This window comes from Nannospalax galili, unplaced genomic scaffold (assembly GCF_000622305.1).
Source record: "Nannospalax galili isolate Female #2095 unplaced genomic scaffold, S.galili_v1.0 scaffold441, whole genome shotgun sequence".
NCBI classification, from domain to species: domain Eukaryota; kingdom Metazoa; phylum Chordata; class Mammalia; order Rodentia; family Spalacidae; genus Nannospalax; species Nannospalax galili.
In genome coordinates, this window is record NW_008348089.1 from 9215409 (window position 1) to 9236943 (window position 21535).

Here is a 21535-nt window from a genome sequence, read left to right on the forward strand (position 1 = left end):
CAAACATGCAGGTGTTAGTGCAGAAACTGTGTATTTCATGCCCCACCATTTCCCTAATATCTACCTTAGAATGTAGTTAGTATACAATAAATATCTTCGATGAATTTAGTTATTACTAGGGCAGCAAATGAAAACAAGCTGGGAGGGAAGCGAGCTTACCATCTGCCACTATGGGAAAGGATTTTCATGTAAGCAAAAGGATATACCTGAGAAACAACAGCATGTAAAGCACTAAAACTGGCTTGAAAGTGTCTGGGTATGACTTTAGTTATAAAAGTTGGAGTAGATTGGGAGGTTTGAGGTTATTGTTGATAAGCAAAGAGGTGGGTAGAGTGCATGCCATTGAGGCCTTAAAATAGAGTTGTTAGGCATTCATAATTCCAAGGACTGACTCTCACAATGGGAGCACAGTATAAAGTTTCGTTTTAAAAACAGATAATTGTGGGGCTGGAGAGATGGTCCAGTGGTTATGGGCACTGACTGCTCTGCAGATGAACTGGGTTTGGTTAACAACCATTCCTACATCCAGTTCCAGGGGATTTGACTCCTTCTTGCCTCTGTCAGCATTGCACAACACAGGTGCACTTACATGCATGCAGGCAAAATACTCATACACACAAAATTTTAAATGTAAATGTAGATAATTGTAAGAATTTATACTTTTAGAGATGACATTTAAACAGCAGCTCCACAATTCAGTGATTTAGAGTTTAGGTTTAGGGCTAAGGCTGTAGCTCAGGTAGAGTACTTGCCTAGTTTGTGTGGTATCCTGGGTACCATCTTCAGCACAGAAAAAAAAAAGTTTGGGTCTTAAAGTCAGAAAGATTCAGGCAAAATTCCTTTGTATGATCTTAATTGTTCTAAAGCATAGATGTCTGGATCTGTGAAGCAGGCTTATTAATAATTGTTAATAGGTTGTTAATAGTGTTACAGAAAAGCTGTAAGGATTAAATGACCACTTAACATCGTATCTCTCAAATATTAAGTACCCCATATCTACAAGCTTGCCTTCATAGTAGAGTATTTAATAATGTTCACCCATTTAAACAAATGACTACTGGTATCTGAATGCATTTAGTACAAAGACCAGAATTCAATTTGAGTTTTTCCTAACAACTGGATGCTGAATTAGAAAACTACATGGAAATTAGAGTGGCTAAAAAACGAACAGTTGTGGTGGACATGGGTGGTCATATGAGATGTTACCAGGAGCCATGTTGTGTTTTTACTTTTTTTTTTTTAAATTATACATTGCTAAGCTTTGAATGTTTTTCTCCTCATCCTTCCTTATCACAGATAACCACCTCTCTCAGGAATAATTTGTTCAAAAACATGTCATTTCATTCTCCACACCCGGAAGCATTAGAAGTTTTCTTACTTCTTCCCGAATGTCCAGTGATGCATGACTGTAACAACTGGAAAAGCCTGGTGGTTCCATTTGCAGAAATTCTCTATAGAATGAGTGACCAGTCTTCAAGGGTTCTGGGTAAAGTTGACAGCTTAGTTGAAAATTCTTTACCCATCTTCTGTGGGATAATATACTTTAGTAAAATTATAGAAAAACTTAGATTGTGAATGCATGTGTCTATGTGTTTTCATTTGTATTGTTAGTGTACTATATTGACTATTTTAGAGTTCTCTGAGTTAGAACACACATGGGCTTGTTCATGAGGTCCTTTGTCGCTAACTTTTTCTTAAGAAAGTTTTTATAGACAAGTTGAAAGAAGGGAACAATGATTACCCATGTGTGTATGTTCTGTCTTAGAGTTAATAATTAGTATTTGGTCATTTATGATGCTTCTGTTTATGTTCAGACTAGCTTTGGTTTTTATTTAACCATTTAAATGTAACTTGGAGATATTTCACTAATGTCAACATTTATCTAATAATATAGCATTTCCCATTTACCCTGAGAGTACTGTCACAACTAAGAATATTATTTGTAATTCTGTTAAAATTGGGCGAAAAACTCGGGCTGGAAGCACACAAAAATGTGCAATCACAAACAGTTCTTAATTTGAATATTAATACATTATGCTATTTAATCTATGCAAAGAATGTGATTAATTTTGACTACTTTTTCCACAAATTAACTAGATGACATTTATGCTTCTCTTAACTGCGAATTTCCCAAGATGTTAGAAAGTTAAAGTTTCTAGTATGTTTGAAATGTCTGTGTACTAACTGTAGCTGCATTTATCAACTGAAGTTTACACCACAAATGCATTTTATCATTATGATGTTTATACTTTATGACTTTATGAAAATAGCAGTCACTCTTAACCTTTTAAGATTCTAAGAGCAATTTTTACAGTTATATTTGCCTTTTTTTGTATTTCTTAGAGGAATATTGGGCAACTCTGCAGGAATCTGTTTTCAGCAACCTGGTCCAGATGTTTAAAATGGCCATTAACTCACAACTGGATTATTGGGTGAATAGTGATGAAAATTGTTGTCACCTTAAAGCTCTTCTAGAAACACTGAAAAAGCTGCATAGGGTAAGGTTTTATTTAGAAATTTCCATTTCTGCATTTAGTGACTGAATTCTTGTTTTCAGTAGGTCCAAATCTTACACAAATTCATATGGAACACATGAGGTTTATATTGCTGTTTTAAAGTGTTTTTAAAAATAAATTGCATCATCCAGATAGAGAAATATGCAACTAGCTGTCCTTATCAGTAAGTTCTTCATCCAGCGATTTAGTCAACAGTGGATTGAAAATTATTTTTGGTAAAAGAAAGTTGCATCAGTGCTGATCTATACAGATTTTTGTTTTTCATTATTTCCTAAACTGTAGTGTAATAACTATTAACATAGCATTTGTGTTATGATAGATAGTCTAAATAATAGAAAGATTTAAAGCATAGGAGACAATGTGTTCGGGCCATATGCAAATGTGACACCATTTCATTTAAGGGCCATGAGCATCTGTGGGGTTTTGTATGGGGGACTCCTGAACCAATCCCATGGATACAGAGATTGACTGGTCATGTACAGCCTGAAGAAAAGTAAAATAATCTTCAGTATGCCTACAAAATATAGACATTTCTGATACTTTAGAGATGCATGTGTGTCCCTCATTGATTGGCACTCCTGAATCTCACAGATGTAACCATAATCCTGGATTGAAAGTTAATCTTTCCCTTCCTATTTTTTAAATTACAATTATCTGTCTATCTATCTATTATCTATCATCTATCTATCTATCTACCTGCTATCTATCATTTGTGTTTGTGTGTGCATATGTGTGCACATGTGCCATGGCATGAATATGGAGATCAGAGACAACTTGTGGGCCCCAGGAATTGGAATCAATTGATATCAAGCTTGGTGGCAAGTGCCTTTACCCACTGAGCAGTCTTGCTGCCCCCCCCCATTTTTTCTCATAGTACTGAGAATCAAAGCCAAGGCCTTCCTTCTTTATGTTAAACAAGTGGTCTAATATTGAACTGCACCCGCGGCCCCTGCTTTACTTGGATAGGGTCTTGATATGCAGTACACATTGACCTGGAATTCAAGCTCCTCCTGCCTTAGCCTCAAGTGCTGGGATTATAGTCGTGCTCCACCATGGCTAGAGTATTATTCTTCATGGGTAGTACTAAACTATCATGTGGTGTGTGTGTGTGTGTGTGTGTGTGTGTGTGTGTGTGTGTGTGTGTGTGTGTGTGTTTCAGAGGCTTAGGGCCTCACATATGCTAGGCAAGTGTACTAAACTATCATCTGAAGTGGCTGGACCAATTTAAATCCTCTGCAGAAGGTAAGGTTTCCTATTGCTCCACACTTGGTTTTAAAGTTTTGAAGAGTTTTCTTTTATGTGAAATGCTGCCAAATTGTGGCTTTGATTGAATTTCACAGATTGCAATGCATTAGAATGCATTTTCTTGTTTATAATTGCAATATTTGCTTCTCTTTTTCTGTGAGATGTCTATACTTGACTTTTGTTCATTTTAAATCAATTAACATATTTGAGTTTGTCTTATTGGCTATAAGGGGTTTGATTTTTATTTTTTATTTTGGATACTAGTCATTTTCTTTTTAGAAAATGTTTGACTTCTAGCACTCTTTTTTATATTATTATTACATTGTCCTTTTTTTATTTTGTGTGTATGTGTGTCATGGTACAAGCAAAGGTCAGAGGACAACTTGCAATGTCACTTCTCTCCTTCCATCATGGAGATCCCAGGAATCAAACTCAGGTCACAAGGCTTGGGAGCAAGGGTCTTTACCCACTGAGCTGTCTTACCAGCCTTAGTCCTTTTCTGATTATGTGTAAATATCATGCCCTGGTGTACTAGAGGAAGATTCCAAATAGAATCCTGTACACTATATGTCTGAGATTTAAGAGATTAGAAAACCAGGGTAACAAGGGCTGGGTGTATAGCTCAGAGGTAAAGCACTTGCCTACAGAGGAAGGGAAGCCTAGCTAACAAACTTAAATAAAATAAACATACTGGGCTGGAGATGTGGCTCATTTGGTAAAATGTTTCCCTGCATACATGGAACCCCCAGTTTGATCTTATCCTGCAAAACAGTGGGCGTCACATGCCATTTTGTTGATGCCTCATGTCCTGGTTCCATCCCACTTCCCACCACAGGCAGTTCTTGGCTAACCCTGAGGTTTTCTGTGCAACAGTCTGCCCCCAGAAGCCAAAGGGCATGGAGGTTGACTGGGGTCACTAAGCAAGAGGTTGTGCAGGCTGTATGTAGAGAGGTTCCCTTGACTCTACAGACCCCTTACACCAGAGAAAGGCTGTGACTAGAGGAAAACCAGAGCAGGGACCGTGAGTCATGATTCCAGTGCAGAGATTATGCAACCCAAGTCTACTGGGGGTGCTGATTTTAGCTTTGCCCTTCACTATTTGGTGTTAAATATAATTGGGAATTTATGTCAAGAGTTATTTTGACTATTTTGATATTTTTCATTTGAAAAAAGTTACCCAAGCAACAATTCACTGAAATACTATTCTTTTCCCACTATTATATAATGTGTACTCTATCATGATCCAAGTTTGTCTCTGTAGGATCCACTTCCGGACTCTTTTCTATACCATTGGTAATTTTGTGTAGCTCTACACTAATTGTTTTTATCTGGTAAGAAACATACCTTACTTTGTTTTTGAAGTGTATCTTGGTTGGCTTGGATACTTGCATTTTCTATATAAATTTCAAAAATTTGTCATTACACACACACACACACAAATATCATTGGGAATTTGATTGGAATTGCACTGTGTTTCACTTTGGTAAGAAGTGAATATATTATTTATTACTATAACTCTTTTGGTGTCTATCCATTTATTAAATAGCATTTCAGTAAAGTTTTATTATTTTAGTATAAAAGTTGGAGCTCTTCCAGGATATTTAAATATTTAGGCTACTCTAAATAACATCTTAAATGTGTTACCTTTTAGTAGCTTATGGAATTCATTCATTTTATTTATTTTTATTTTTAATAATGTATATGTTCAAGACCATCTATGTGCAGATATATGCACATAAGTGAAGGTGCCCACAGAGGCCAGAAGAGGGTGTCGGATCCTCTGGAGCTGGAGTTACAGGCAGTGATGAGCTGCCTGATATAGGTGCTGAGAACCAAACTCAGGTCTTCTGGAAGCACTCTTAACTGCCAAACCATCTCTCCAATTTAATATACATATATATGTTAAAGCTGGGCATCTTTGCACATGCCTTTAATCCCAGCACTTGGGAGGCAGAGGCTGGCAGATGTCTGAGATCAAGGCAGCCTGATCTACATAGTGAGTTCCAGACCATCTGGGGCTACAAGGGAGACCCTTTCTCAAAATACCAGAAAAAAAAATTACGCCGGATTGTCTTAAACTCTGGCTCATTTTCTGTCTTAGTCTTTCTGCACCCATTCTGGGCAGTTTCTTCAGTTTAATCACCCACTTCATGAACAGTCATTTTAGTGATTGTTGTTTGTAATTAAATGTGTCTTTTATATTTTTATTTCAAGTACTAATTTTGTTCATTTCCAGGCACCCCAATTTGCTACTTAAATTTATTTTTTTTGGTCATTATTTGGAATTTCTTCATTCTCCTATCCGTTCCTCTTCTCCCCTCCCTTCTTTTCAAGCTTCCTTTTATCTAAATATATGTATACCTTATGCAAGTGGCAAAGTTCAGAAGGTAAAGGCACTTACCACCAAGCCTGGTGACCTGATTTTGATCCTCAGTTCCTACATGGTCAAAGAAGAGAGCCAACTTGGGCAAGTTGTTCTCTGACCTACACATGTATGCTTTGGCATGTGCATGTCCACATACATGACACACACACACATCCCCCACACACAAATAAATAGATTGTGATAAATAAATGTAAGCCTCTGTACATGCCTTGTAACTCTGCTATCTTGTCTTTGCAGTCAGTTTGGTCATCTCTGCTTCTGCTCAAAGCTTCTCTTAGTGTCGCTATTATCATCTGCCTTGTGATTTGCATATATTATTAAGATCCTATTTTAGAATTATTTGGACTGGGTTCCTTTTCATAAAAATATTTTATTAATTATTTGATAATTTCATAGACTATATTTTGATCATATTTACTTTCTCCCCTTAACTCTTCCCAGATTCTCTCCAACTTCCCTACCCCCTCCCATTTCATGTCTTCTTTAAAACAAAAACTATTGTCTATAATTTGTGTTGCTCATATACTCCTGGATATGGGGCCATCCATTGGATCATGGTCTGGCTGCCAGGGAACATGGTCTACCTACCACTAAAGATATTTGAGTCTCCCTCCCTCAGAAGCCACCAACTGTCCATAACTCTCAGGGATGGGGGCTCACGAACCCCTCATCATCCATTCTGGAATGTTGACTGGCTTGGTCTTATGCAGGTCATGTCCAGGCAATTCAGTTGCTGTGAGTTTATGAGTGCAGCTGTCCTGTCATGTCCATAAGATGCTGTTTTGCTCTAGATTTCCTCAACCTCTGGCTCTTACAGTCTTTCTGCCCCCTCTTTTACCATGGTCCCTGAGCTTTGGGGATGGGATGTGATATAGATGTCCCATTTGTGGCTGAACACTCCACTAACTCTTATTCTCTTCATTTTGACCAGCTGTCATTTTCTGTGTTAACCACTGTTCACTGTATGAAGAAACTTCTCTGATGAGGTCTGAGAGCCACATTAATAGTTGGGTAAAGACGTGAATTTAGGACTGGAGAGCTGGTGGAGCTGTTAAGGGCTCAGGCTCACAACCAAAAAAAAAAAAGCAAGAGACATATGAATTCAGAGGGAAATTTGATATTCTGTCCATTTAGCAGAATAATAATAGTAGGTTCACCCCTCGGGCCTGTGATCTCCTCAAACATGAGTTGTTGGTCAGATTCACAGTACTAGGCATGTGTTTTCTCTTGTGGCGCAGGTCTTAAATCTAATCAGAAAGTGATTATTTACCCCATAGCATTTGTGCCACTATTGCATCTATGGGCATATCTTACCATGCTGGACATTACTGCAGATCACACAATTCACAGTTCAGTAAGACTGCTGATGATGTCTCCTCCTCCCCCAACAGCCTGAATAGTACCTTCCAGTAGCATGAAAGCTAGTCAGCAGGGATAAAGCTTCCTGGACAGTACCAACTTGATTTCTCCATATCCTATGATCAATGTGTATAGTGTCTTCAGCAATAGGATCTTACCATAAGATTCTCTTCATGATTTTCTGAATTTCCTCTATGTTTGTTGTAATGCCTCCCTTTTAATCTCTAATTTTATTAATTTGGTTTGTCTCTTTCTTCTGGTTAATTTAACTAGAGGTTTGTTAATTTTGCTTATATTTCCAAAGAATCAACTCTTTATTTCATTGATTCTTTTTATTTTTTTCAATTCTAGTGCATTAATTTCTGCCATGGTCTTTATTATTTCTCTCCATCCACTGCTTTTGGGATTCATTTGTTCCTGATTTTCCAATGTCTTGAGCTTCATCATCAGGTTGCTTATTTAGCTCTCTCTGAGTTGGTTTTTGTTTGTTTGTTTGGTTGGTTGGTTAGTTGGTTTTTATTTTTTTTATTTATTTATTTTTTGGTCTTTTTGAAGCAGGGTCTCCCTGTGGCCCCAGCTGTCCTGGAACTCACTATGTAAACCAGGCTGGCCTTGAACTCACAGAGATCCGCCTGCCTCTTTCTCCCAAGTGTGTGTGCCACCACGCCCGGCCTCTGAGTTTTATTATATTCCATAGACTTGGATCTGTTGTCTTTTCATCATCATTTAATTTTAGGTACTTTTTTTTTTTTGGTCTTTTTGAAGCAGGGTCTCTCTGTAGCCCCAGCTGTCCTGGAACTCATTGTGTAGACCAGGCTGGCCTTGAACTCACAGAGATCTGCCTGCCTCTGCCTCCCAAGTGCTGGGATTAAAGGCATGCACTACCACGCCCAGCAATTTTAGGTACTTTTAAAATCTCCTCTTTATTTCTGCAATGACCCATTCATCATTCAGTACTGTGTTGGTTAATCTGCATAAGTTTGTATAGTTTCTGTAGTTTCTCTTGCTGTTGATTTCTGGCTTTATTTCATTGTAGTCAGACAGAAAAAGGATGTAGTTTCAATTTTTTATATTTATTGAGGCGTACTTTGTGTCCTACTATGTGATGTGTTTTAGAGAAGGTTCCATGTAATGCTGAGAAAAAAGTGTATTCTTGGTATTTGGGTAGAATATTCTGTAGCTGTCTGTTAGGTCCATTTGAGGTAGAGTGTCATTTAATTCCAGTGTTTATTCATTTTTTGTATAGTGATCTGGCTAATGGTGAGAGTCAGGTATTGAAGTCACCCGCTATTACTGTGTTGGGGTTAATCTGTGATTTACATCTAGTAGTGTTTGGTTTACTAAATTGGAGCAGTCTATATTTGGAGTATATATATTTAGAACTATAATTTCTGTTTGGTGGATTGATTCTTTGATCAATATGGAGTAACCCTCTTTATCTCTTCTGACAAGAATTGGTTTGAAGCCTATTTTGTCAGATACTTATAGCAATGATTGTTTCCTGTTTACATATGTTTGAATATTTTTTTTCTATCCTTTTACCCTCAGATAGTGTTTGTCTTTGGGAATAAGGTATGTTTCTTGGAGGCAGAAAAAAAAGAAGATGCTGTTTTCTAATCCAGTCTGTTAGTTTGTGTATTTTGATGGGTGAATTGAAATCATTAATTTTGTCAGTGTTATTGTTGTTGTCATAGTTATTACTGAAATGTATGTATTGCTCCCTGTCATTTTGTTGATTTTGTAGTGTTTGGGACTTTCTTATTCTTCTTTTGTTTAATGAGTGTCATAATATCATATATTTTCCTGCTGTGGTCCCTTGAGTGTGTTTACTCTTTTCTTCAGACTGAAGCATTCCCTCCAGTATCCTCTATAGATCTGGCTGGTGGGCATGAATTCTTTTAGCCTGCTTTTATTATGGAAAGTTTTTCTTTCACCATCAATTATGACAGATAGTTTGGCTGGATGTACTGGACTGGGTTAGCAGTTGTGATCTTTCAGTCCAATCCCTTCTTGCTTTTTATGGTTTGGATTGAAAAGTCAACAATTATTCTAATGGGTCTGCTTTTGCATGGGGACTTGGTCCTTCTACTTTGCAGCTTTCAATGTCCTTTCTTTGTTCTGTACATTTAATGTTTTGGCAATAATTTAAGATGAAGATGTTGTATTCTGGTCCTATCTGTTTGGTATTCTATGTGCCTCTTGTATCTGGTTGGGCTTCTTTTTCTTTAAACTTGGAAACCTCAAATGAAGAATTGCTTCCATCAGATTGGCCTGTGGCCATCTATGAAGCATTTTCTTGATTCTTGAGTGATATGGGAGGGCTCAGCCCCCTGTGTATGGTACCACTCCTGGGAAGATGGTCCTGGGTTGTCTAGGAAAGCAGGCTGAGCGCAGGCCAGAGAAGAAAGCTAGTAAGACCATGGTCCCTGTTTTAATTCCTGCCCTGCAGGCTGCTGCCTTGAGCTCCTGCCCTGACTTTCCTCAGTGATGAACTATGGCATGGAAGTGTAAGCTCTTGGTCAGTGTTTTATCACAGAGAAGCCAAACTACAACACTTGGGTTTTTATGTCACTCGTGTTTCTGTGCTGGGATCTGCCAATCGAGTTAGATCATTGATTAAGCTTTGTTGTTGTTTTTGTTCTTTTTTTTTTTTTGTCTTTTTGAAGCAGGGTCTCCCTGTAGCCCCAGCTGTCCTGGAACTCACTATGTAGGCCAGGCTGGCCTTGAACTCACAGATATCCACCTGCCTCTGCCTCCCAAGTTCTGGGACTACAGACGTGCGCCGCCACGCCTGGCTTGTTTTTGTTCTTTTAATTCAGGTTGCGACTCTTCTTTCAATGTATATGTTTTCAGTGTTCAGGAGAGACTAGGTTGTGGTACAGTTGTGTTTATATTTTCATCTGTTAAACTGGTGTCTGGGCACCAGGCTGTACCTCTAGTCTGCTCCTGTGGGCTGACTACTGTCTGCAGCAACACACTATCCAGTAGTTAACTGTTTGAAATAAAATCTGAGGGCCAAAGACCCTACCGTACTGCACAAAGAACATGCAGGCAAGGTAACTCAGCAAGGCAGGTCTCACTTTCAGTAAGTTTTAGGTTGTTAGATAGGAGGTAGGGGACATACATAGGAGTGGGAATAATTGAGGCAAAGGCAAAAAATTGGGTGGCTATATGGGAGTTTTGGTTAATGGCAGACTAAAAAGGAGGTAAAGAAATGTCATCAGACATCATAAAGCAGATCCAGCTCTGGGCTTTGTAACATTAAGAGAAATGGGTATGGGAAAAGAGAGAGGCAAGGAAGAGAAGAAAACAAGGGGAAAAGAGACAGGGAGAGAGTGTGTATGTAAAAGGTGTGAACAGTAGGGGACTAGGGGACAGTGTTGGCCTGAGGCAAAGCCCTCCTGTGCTATGGACATAAAAATGGCCAGAGAGTGGCCCGAAAGCTTCTGCTTATATGAAAGCTTCCATGTGAACTTGTGGCAATGGTGGCATCGAGCACAGGGCCCATGCCAACTCAATTAAACAAGGGCCCAGAGGGGAGGAGAGAAAAGGGTCTGGGGCTGGCCCTAGATTGAGATCTATTGGAAACTGATTGGTGCTGGATGAGGGAGAGTATACCTTACATATGACCTCTAGATGGGCTAACTAGATTCCGGTGAATGAATTTACACTGAAGGACATCTGGGTACAAATGCTTGGCTGGATGGGACTTAACATGTATGGCGGAATACATGAGGTCTGGTGGGGGGATGGGGGCATGGATGGGAGGGGGTGTCTAAATTTGATTAAGAACTGTTGTATGAAATTACAAAACTTCAATAAATTTTTTTTAAAAAAGCAAATGTCCAGAGAGGCGCTGGACTCACTGGTAGATGAAGAATAGCCCCAGAGGGAAGGAGTGCTGAGTGGAAATAGGAGAAAATGAGATCACTGGCCTGGGTGTTGCTTTCCTTTCCTTGGCTGATGGGCCGCTTTGTTTCCTTGGTCTTGGTTCAGGCTGTGCTCCATGTTGCTTTTAAATGGACCCATTCTCTATGTGGGCACCTAGATCACCCTGTATGTGGAGTTTACTTGACTCTGCCCTGCGAGTTGTGGACAGCCGGGCAGCCCACTATACTTGCTGGGTTCCCACAGGGTCAGCACTGTTCAGAGCTGGTGCTTGGCTGCCACAGCTTTACCTTTTCTGATGGTGGCTCTGGAGCAGTCACTGGAAATCCCTTCTGTAAAATCTCTACTGACTTGCTTTTAAGATCTGCAGATTGGAGTCCGTTAGCCCTGGCTGCCGGGGTGAAAATGCCCCTATGGCAGTGGTGGCTGCTTTCGGTGCTGTCACAGCAGCAAGTCCAGTCTGTGGAGAAAGTCTGTGAGTCTGATGGTAGAAGAGGTTTCCTGGAAGGTTGATCAAGTCGATTCTAGGAGAAGTAGATGGAGTGATAAAATACTGTTCCCTTTAGTTCCCAAACTATATTCCTCCATCTTTCCCAGATGTCTGGCTCAGAGTTTCTTAAAGGATAGTTGGTGGCTGCCAGGCTCCTGATGATGCTTAAATTCATGACTTGAAGGTTATTTTGTTTTCAGGTATTGGGAATTTGGTGTGCCACAGAGGTGAAATAGCTTCAAGTAGTAATAGTAGGACTGAATTATCTGGGATCAGAGTGAGAGTCAGTAAGATTATTCTAGATGAATGGCCTCAGTTCCTAACCAGGGTAAGTTTTAAGAATATCAGAGAATTAGTAATTTAAGCCAAGACTATGTTTGCTCATCCAAGTCAAACTCTAATAATCGAATGTCTGAACATTAATAATTTAATGTCTGAAGCACCTAGTGTCACTGTTTTTCAGCATCATCAACTGTGTCAAATCTTCATGTGTATGAATGTGTCATAACAATCTTGATCATTTCATGGGATGCAGGCTAGTAATTCCTCCCATATTTTCATAGGGAAGTTGTTGTGCATACACCTCGGCAGGGAGACTGTCTTTGACTGGTATATTGTTAAGCTGTAAAGACTAAACGTGAAGAACAGGGCCTCAGAGTACTTTGCTTTCACACTGAACTGTTACTTGCTTTTGGACTTAAGATTTTCTTATGAATCAAAAGTGACTAGAAGTTTGTCATCACATCATCAATAATCGTTATGTTCATAAAACTTGGGGCTTTGGCAATTAAACAGAATTTTATTCTGGTTGTCAAGTGTTTAATTTACTGTTCAGATAATCTAATTAAGAGCTATCTGATAAAATTGTTTTAAAATATAAAACCTGGGGACTAGAGAGATGACTCAGCAGTTAAAAGCACTGGCTGCTCTTACAGAGAACCTGGATTTGGTTCCCAGCACCCACATGGTGCTAACAACTGTCTGTAACTCCAGTGCCAGGGGATCCACCACCCTCTTCTGACTTCTGTAGGCATTGCATGACACAGGTGCACTTGTATACATGCAGGCAATATACTCATACACAAAAAATAAAAATAAAATAAAACCTTCTCATGGGTTGTTTTATTTAAGGTAAACCAGACTAAATACCAACTGCCTGAAAATATTTTCGAAGTAGATAAACTCTCAGGCTGGCTCAACTTTAATGAAGAAGCATTCAGAAGATCCTTTTACAAAATGAGCTTAGTAAGTACAATATGTTCAAAGAGGAAACTTGATCATCATTGAGTTAATGTGGAAATGTATGATATAACTTTTTCGATGAATTTCTGTAAAATCTAGTACTCTGAAAAATTGCGTAATTGAAATACCAGGTCTTGTGGGAAAAAGCAGGACTCAAAATGTCTGCAATTTTGCAGCTGGGGCAATGCAGAAAGTGATTGCTACCTAGAAGAAAACTTGGACCACTCTGGCAAGCACATGATGGGAGGAGCTATGAGAATATGGGACCATGCAGTCTTTTAAAAAGTAGAAACCTGTTCATCCTCTCCTGAGAGAAGGACATAGGGCGCTAAACAGCATAAACCCTTGGTGCCCAAGAAGAGGCCATAGCAGATCTTGTGATGCCCCAGGTGCTGGGTTGTGGCTCTGGGCTAGGGGTCCTTGCAAAGGCAAGGTTTTAAAAATCTTCCTTAAAATACAGTTAAAGGGCCCAAGGACATTGTGATGCTGGCTTCATAGAAGGAATTTGGGGAGGGGCGGGAGTAGGCATGGATTTGATCAAAATACCTTATATGCATGTATGAAACGCTCAATAAATTATTTTTTTAAATACAATTAAGGGCTTTTGTCAGAACAGCAGCTGCCCTGAGGTAATTTTCCTTTCCCTAAAGATTGTCTTCTATTACATTTAGCAAGTCAGTCCTTCCCTGGAAAAGCACATGTAAAAGCTAGCCAGCCCTCCACATTGTACCATCTTCATTTACCCAGTACATCTGAACCAATTTCTCTTTGCAAAAACTTGGGTTGCAGCAGAATAGACTCTGGGAAAGCATCTGAATTCTATGATTAAATTTGAAAATTAAATGGGCATTGGAAGTACTAGGCTTATGCACCTTTGATTAGTAAGTGTTAAACAGATTCTTTATGAGAACCAACAATTAGGATTCCTTTGGCTGGAAATACTGAGATTTTAAAACAAAAGAACAGTAAAGCTGTAAAGTAAGTGTGAGATGGCTCTGTCTTTCAATGAAGCAGAATTCTCATAATTTTCATTTTTAGGATGCTTTTGCAGAATCGCCACGCTGCATCATATTCAGTCATTTTCCATTTATCTTTACTACTCTATCAAAAATTAAACTACTGCAAGCAGATTCTCTTCTTAAAATGCAGGTATGTATGCCTAGTTGGGTGTCTTCATTAGCATACATCACATGATAAAAGCTTTAGATGTGCAGTGTTTGGTTGTGAAAAGGAGACTGCTCAGTAATTGTAGCACTCAGGGATGTAGAAACCTGGGCAGAATGAAAGATGTGTAGCAAGAATAGAGATTGCAAAGGATTCTTGAAATCAGGATCCCATAAATGGCTGATATTTTTATGGAACCATAATTAAGATTTGTAAAAGTTAGTGCTTTCAATGTAGTGTTACCAGCTGAAGTGGTTCTGTTTGTCGGTATATACTCAAAGTAGTTTGAGACTTATAATCAGACAATTAAAAATGCCAGTTGGGCATGGTGACACACACCTATAATCCCAGCATTTGGGGGTTGGGGAGGAGGAACAGGAGTTCAAGACCATCCTTGGCTCATAGTGAATCAATGCCTACCTGAGCTAAATAGCTACATGAGATCTCGTCTCAAAAAAAGCGAAAGTAATCTGGCTGTAGTAGCATACATCTGTAATCCCATCTCTCCTACTAGCAAGGTGGGAGGCAGGACAGGAGGAGATTCATCAGGAAACTCTTAGGCCATCTTTAAGAAGGGATACTTCACCTTAACAAGGTAGAAGATGAGAACCAGCTCCCAAAAATTGTGCTCTGGCTTCTACACCCACACGCATGCGTGTTGCATACACATACAGACACACACAAAATAAATAAATAAATAAATAAATAAATAAATAATAGTAAAACAAGGAGCTTAAGGACATACAACAGAGAATCCATACCTTGTTACATATTTATGATTAAATTTGTTAGTATAGGTAAACTATTCAAAATAGAGCCTTCCATAAAGTATTTAAAAGTGTTCATGGTTATGTATAATTCACAAATATATGTCCTTATAGTAGATAATTTCATACAATGCATTTATAAAATAAGAATTTGGTTTCTCAGTGTCTTCTGGACATGACAGAACCACTGCACTCATCAGCTCACAGCAGCTGTGTGCACACACAAGAGCAACCAGTCAACACTGCAGCATGGAGTGGGAAGGGGTTCATGAGCCCCTATCTCCAACTGAGGTGCTATGGACAGTCGGTGGGTTCTGGGGGAGGGAGAGTTGATTTTCTTTAAAGATGTGAGTCCTGGTAGGTGGCCCCACACCCAGGAGTATGTGGGCAGCACAAATTGGAGAACAAAAGAAGACACAAAGTTGGGGGAAATAGTAGGATCGTGGGGGTGGATCTTGGAGGTGTTAGAGGGAGGAGTGGAGGGTGAATATGATCAAAACACGTTGTATGAAATTCTCAGCAAAACTTATTTTATTTTTTAAATTTTTGTTTACTATCTTTTTTTTTTTTTTTTTTTTTTTTTTTTTTTTTTTGGTCTTTTTGAGACAGGGTCTCCCTGTAGCCCCAGCTGTCCTGGAATTCACTAGGTAGGCCAGGCTGGCCTTGAACTCACAGAGATCCGCCTGCCTCTAGTGTATTGCCTGCATGCGTGTAAGTGCACCCAAGTTGCACTGTGCCCACAGAGGTCAGAAGAGGGTGTTAGAACCCCTGGAACTGGAGTTATGGACAGTTGTTAGCCACCTATGGGTACTGGAAATCAAACCCAGGTCCTCTGCAAGAGCAGCCTGTGCTCTTAATCACTGATAAAAGTATTAGTTCCCAATAAAAGTATTTTTTAGAAGAACTTGATTTCTAAGTTCTAAATATGACTATAAATGAGATATTTAACAAAAGAAATGGAAAAAATGTGATATATTTTTGTTTTGTATCCATTTCTGTAACCTTGTCCCCTTAAATCTGCACAAACTTCCAGTGAAAATTTATAGAACTGGTATTTCATTGCCATTCTACTAAGAACCACAGACTTCAATGACCTCAAATTGCCATTTGGTTTCAGAATGGACTGATCCCCCCACCTCCTCTCTCTCTCTCTCTCTCTCTCTCTCTCTCTCTCTCTCTCTCCCTCTCTCTCTCTCCCTTTCCCTCAAGCTCCTCTCTTTCTCCCTCTCTCTCCCTCTCTCTCTCTCCCTTTGTCTCTTCCCCTCTCCTTCTCCTCCCTCTCTCTGTCCTTCTCTTTCCTCTCTCCTTTCCCTTCCTTCTCTCTCTCCTTCCTCTTGTACCTCTCTCTCCCTCTTCTGTCATCCTCTCCCTTCCCATCTCCCACATTCCTTTCCTCCTTATCTCTCTTACATTAGCTTCCTGATTAATGGGGTCTGGCATTATCCTGTAGCTTCCTTTCTTTCTAAACACCCAAGCTTCTCTTCTGCGTGAGAAGTGCCCTGTTCCAGCAGATACTGGTAAATCTCCTAGCCTTTGGGGATAATTATCTTTGGTGGCTTAAGTATTAATAATTATGCAGACAGGATAAATTGGTTCAATGAAGCCTGTGGTTGGCCACTTCCCTGCTCACCCAGGTTCTCTCATCAAAGTAGCTAATTACATAGGTTGCATGCTTCTGCTGGCTGAGAGCAAACATTTACCACCAGGAGTACATGTCAGGCAGTTATCATAAATGCAAAGTGCACTTTTGAAACAGAATTGTTTTATTCCATTTTTTAAATTCCTATTTTAAGAAAGCAAATGGGAAAATTAAATGAAACATTTTTGTTTTCTTAGGAAAGAAAGATTATAGCGGGTTTGAATTTTGAAGGAATTCTGGAAGAGACTGGTTTAACCTTGGCAGCCACCTTTAATCTTAAAGTCAGAAGGGATCATTTGGTTGATGATGTTTTGAATCAGCTAAGCCAAGTTGAAAATGAAGACCTGAGGAGGGAGTTATGGGTAAAGTATCATTCTTGTCTAATATTCTTGTGGTAGGATGAAGAAAAACACAAAAGAAAGGAGCAAAGGGTCTTAGATAAAGGAAAAGATCTCCTCTTGTCACAAAGATAGTCTGTTGCGAGCTCTCCCCAATTCCCTTTGAGTTTCAAGTAGTAGCTATGGGTCCTTACTCAGTGTGCTTGAACCAAACCAGTGTGTGAGATGATTCTCCCCCCAACCCCAGAGAGGCAGCTAGTCCAGTGTTAGCCCTATACAGCCTAGTCTCTCCAAAGGCCTCACCCAGTCTGAATAGTTGCTTGATGAGGGCGTCAGCACAGGGCATAATGGTGTGTTTCTGCTGATGCAGGAATCCATGTTGCCTTGTGGAAGAAGAGACTTATTACAAAAATGGTAGGGGCATGATATAATTGTACATTTAACAATGTAATGAACATTCAGAAATGATTTTTTCCTTAAGCATGCTATATAATCTTTCTGTTTGGCATTTGACACAGAGTAGTAACAGTAGGTACACTGTCGAAAGCCTTCCTTGTGCCAAGAACTGTTAAAAATTCATTACACCTTCTATGTTGCCCTTCAGCAATGCTGTGCTGTAGGTACTAATTTCTCCTCACTTTACAGATGGGGAAGCTGAGGTACAGGTAACTTATCCAAAAGCAGCACAATTGATAAGTATCAGTGCCAAGGGCTTGGGCCCAAATAGCAGGCACTAAACTTCCCACTTCTGACAAATAAAGATTGATTTAATAATATTTAACAGAGGAGATCCTGGATTACCATTTTTCTATTTCTCAATACACGTAACACTCAGTGAACGTTCACCATTCTCTTGACTCTGCGTGAGGCATCTCACATAGGTTATTCCATTTGATCTTTCAATGAGCTTATGGAGAAACTGGTACTTTGTAAGACCAGCAGATTTCTGAGTACCAGACCCCTGGTCTTACTGAAGAGATTTCAGTATTTCCCTGAAACTTACTTCTCTGGGGAACAGAAGAGGCAGGCACCCAAATAAAAAAAAACAGTTAGGAGCTATTTGGGGTGTTAGTGGGATATGTGGGTGGAATGTTGAGCAGTCCTTTAGAAGTAAGCCTTTGTCAGCTCAAAGAGAAAACATAGTGGATCTAAAGGTTAAATACATATAAACAGTACATAATGTTCAAATGGAAAAAAAACATTTAGGGAAGATGCAGAGAGATGAATTAGTATAGAACAGCAAGAAATTCTAAAATTAAGCCAGCAGCAGAAAGAAAAAGAAATTAGAATTAGAAAAAATTAAAATTAATATAAATTAATAAATAAATTTTTATTAACTAATTAAAATTAAGTTAGAAAAAAAGAATGCTTCATAAGAAAAAACAAGAGAAATGATAGGTAGCCAGGCATGGGGCACAGACCTGTAATCCTAGCATTTTGGGTCAGGGAGGAGCATCAGGAGTTCAAGAATATCCTTGGCTACATAGTAAGTTTGAGGTCAGCCTAGGCTGCCTGAGACTTTATCCCTCCTCCCCCTACCAATAAAGAAAGAGAAAGAAGGTACAGTGAAGAGAGTATAATGTATTGTCAAAATCAAAAGGAGGCGATGTGAGAAGGTCCTTGGACAAACTGGTTTTAGTGGATCTTGTGGAACCATCTAAGTAGAAACGAGAGTTTGGAAGTTGGTATGCATTCTCAGAAGTTGGGCATCCTAGAATAGAAGGGGTAACCTGTCTGGATTGAAGGCAATCCTGAGATTTTTTTTTTCCTTTTGAGGATAAGAGAGACCACATCATGTTTGTAAACCCAAACTAAAGCTTCTAAGAAAGAAAGGCAAGAATGAGCAGGGAGGTGACTGAAGGAGAAGAGATGATGTGTTAGCTATGTGTTTTATGGCTGCAGCAAAATGCCCAGCAAAAGCAACTTGAGGAGGGAAGAGTTTCTTTTGGCTACGGTCCAAGGAGCGCAGTCCATCATGGTAGGGATGGCATGGCACCAGTAACCGGATGTAGCTGGTCACATTGTGCCAGTCAGAAAGCAGGAAGTGATGGCTTCTTTTTATGTTGTCCCCTTTTTATTAGTGTGGGACCCCAACCCATGGAATGGTATCACCCACATTTAGGATGATCATCCAACCTCAAGTAACTTAATCTAGATAATCTTTCACAAACATATCCAAAGATTAATTTCCATGGCGATTCTAAATCTCATCAAGTTGGCCATCAAGACTGACCATCATCAATGGCCTGGATAGAATCATCTAGGAGAGCAGTGGTTATCAAAAGTGGGTGCTGCATCTTCAAAGAACAAACAGTAAAGTTCACAGATACCTTATTTCCCGCTCTGTGTGTGTGTGTGTGTGTTTTATTAAAATCTTGATACTTATCATTTCTGTCTATTTTCTTTATATTTCATGGATCTGATGACTACAATAATGACAGTGATAGTTTAGTGATAAAGACCATAGGCTCTGAGATGTGACAACCATAGGAGGAAATTTAAAATGTACTTCCAGGATGTTGCATAAACCTGGGAAAGTTCATTAAATTCTCAAAGCCTCATTAGCATCATAGAATTACTTGGGATATTATAGATGAGGAGTAAGTTACTTAACTATAGTGCCTACCAAAAACTTGGATCCATAATTGTTAAGTAAAGAAGGCTTTGTATATACCAGTACAAGCCCTGAAAATGACACAATATTTTGTTGTGTTTCTTCAGGTTTCCTTTGATGGAGAAATTGGATATGGCATGGGAGGAGTTCAGAGAGAGTTCTTTGACTGTCTCTTTGAAACGATGACCCATGCAGAATATGAGATGTTCACATATCCTGAAGAGGCTTCCTGTATGTGGTTTCCTGTCAGGGTAAGTTCTCTTCTCTTGGCTTATGAGAAACAAGAATAGAAAATTAAGTCTGCAGACTGTTTCATACTGGGAGATGAGGTAGTGATGTGATTGTGAGGTAATCTTCGATTGTTATAAGCTGATAATGTATTTAAATTGGCGTTCCCTTTTGCCCATAGGAGAAAAGATTATTTTTCTCTTTTCAGCCTAAATTTGAGGAGAAGAGGTACTACTTCTTTGGGATTCTCTGTGGACTTTCCCTTTTTAACCGCAATGTTGCCAACATACCTTTCCCACTGGCAGTCTTCAAGAAACTTTTGGGCCAAATGCCATCATTGGAAGACTTAATAGAACTCAGTCCTGTTTTTGGAAAGTAAGTAAACACAGTCTCTTTTTAACATTTAGATAAATATTTAACCATATACCAATAATATTTTCATATTCAACATTAGTATTTTAGATTTTAAAAACAATTTTAGCTTTGGTAAGAATTATCAGAGCATACTTTCATTTTCTAAAATTAAAGAGTTGTTACCATGACTTGTCTCAAAACAATTTTTTGAATATTTTAGTTATTATTTTCATTTTATGTGTATGAGTGTATTTGCCTGCATGTGTGTAAGAGCGTCCATGTTGCACAATGCCCGTGGAGGTCAGAAGAGGGTGTTGAAGCCCCTGGAACTGGAGTTATGGGTGGTTGTTAGCTACCACGTGGGTGCTGGGAATCAAACCCAGATCCTGAGCAGAAGAAACCAGAGCTTTTAACCACTGAGCCATCTCTCCAGTCCCTTCAAAAATATCACAGTATATTGTGATACAAAATATGCTAGTGGTTCTTACATTAAAAGTTGCTTCCTGGTCAGCACCTTTAAGGTAGGAATAGGAATTTATTTTGTAGTTAAAAGACAAGTTACCATTTGGCAAAAAAAAAAATGACAATAATTTGGATGCAGTGATGCATGCTTATAATAGCACACTGGAGGCAGATGCAAGAGAATTGTTACAAGTTGGAGGCCAGCCTGGTTTGCCTCATGAGTTCCAATCCAGCCAGGGCAACATAGCAAGATTCTGTCTCAAGAAAATAAAACAAAATGAACAAACAAAACCACAGTGACATATAGTAGAAAGCATTAATATCCTTGCTGTATAGACCATCCCCACACATTTTTTAGAAAAATACAGAAAGTGTCCAAGAAGAATACCAACAAAACAATAGAAGTGGCTCTTAAGTAAAAATTCTCAATCTTACTCATGTTATGGAATGTATATTAAAATGGCAGGCTAGCCAGGCATGGTGGTGCATGTCTTTAATCCCAGCATTCCAGAGACAGAGGCAGGTATATGTCTGTGAGTTCCAAGCCAGCATGGTCTATATAGTGAGTTCCAGGACAGCCCAGGGCTACATAGTGAGACCCTGTCTTTAAAAAAAAAAAAAAAAAAAAAAGAGCGATGGCTCAGCGGTTAAGAGCACTGACTGCTCTTGCAGAGGACCCGGGTTTGATTCTCACCAACCACATGGCGGCTACAAACTGTCCTTAACTCCAGTTCTAGGGGAATCTGAAGCCCTCCTCTGACCTCCGAGGCATTGCATGACACAGGTACACTCACATACATGCAGGCAACACACACACACACACACAACAAAAAAATAATAAAA

At 39.2% G+C, this 21535-nt stretch overlaps 1 protein-coding gene across 2 annotated transcripts in view; it reads left to right on the top strand.

Annotated features, from left to right (window-relative positions):
- The window catches only part of Herc5 (HECT and RLD domain containing E3 ubiquitin protein ligase 5), a 60665-nt gene that overhangs the window by 29177 nt on the left and 9953 nt on the right, over positions 1-21535 (top strand). For both annotated transcript variants that reach the window (XM_008844671.3, XM_029569085.1), the window contains exons 12-18: positions 1297-1486; positions 2344-2498; positions 13016-13129; positions 14165-14275; positions 16894-17058; positions 19756-19899; positions 20085-20251. In XM_008844671.3, the coding sequence (XP_008842893.1) occupies positions 1297-1486; positions 2344-2498; positions 13016-13129; positions 14165-14275; positions 16894-17058; positions 19756-19899; positions 20085-20251 (1046 nt within the window). The remainder of the gene's footprint in view (positions 1-1296; positions 1487-2343; positions 2499-13015; positions 13130-14164; positions 14276-16893; positions 17059-19755; positions 19900-20084; positions 20252-21535) is intronic.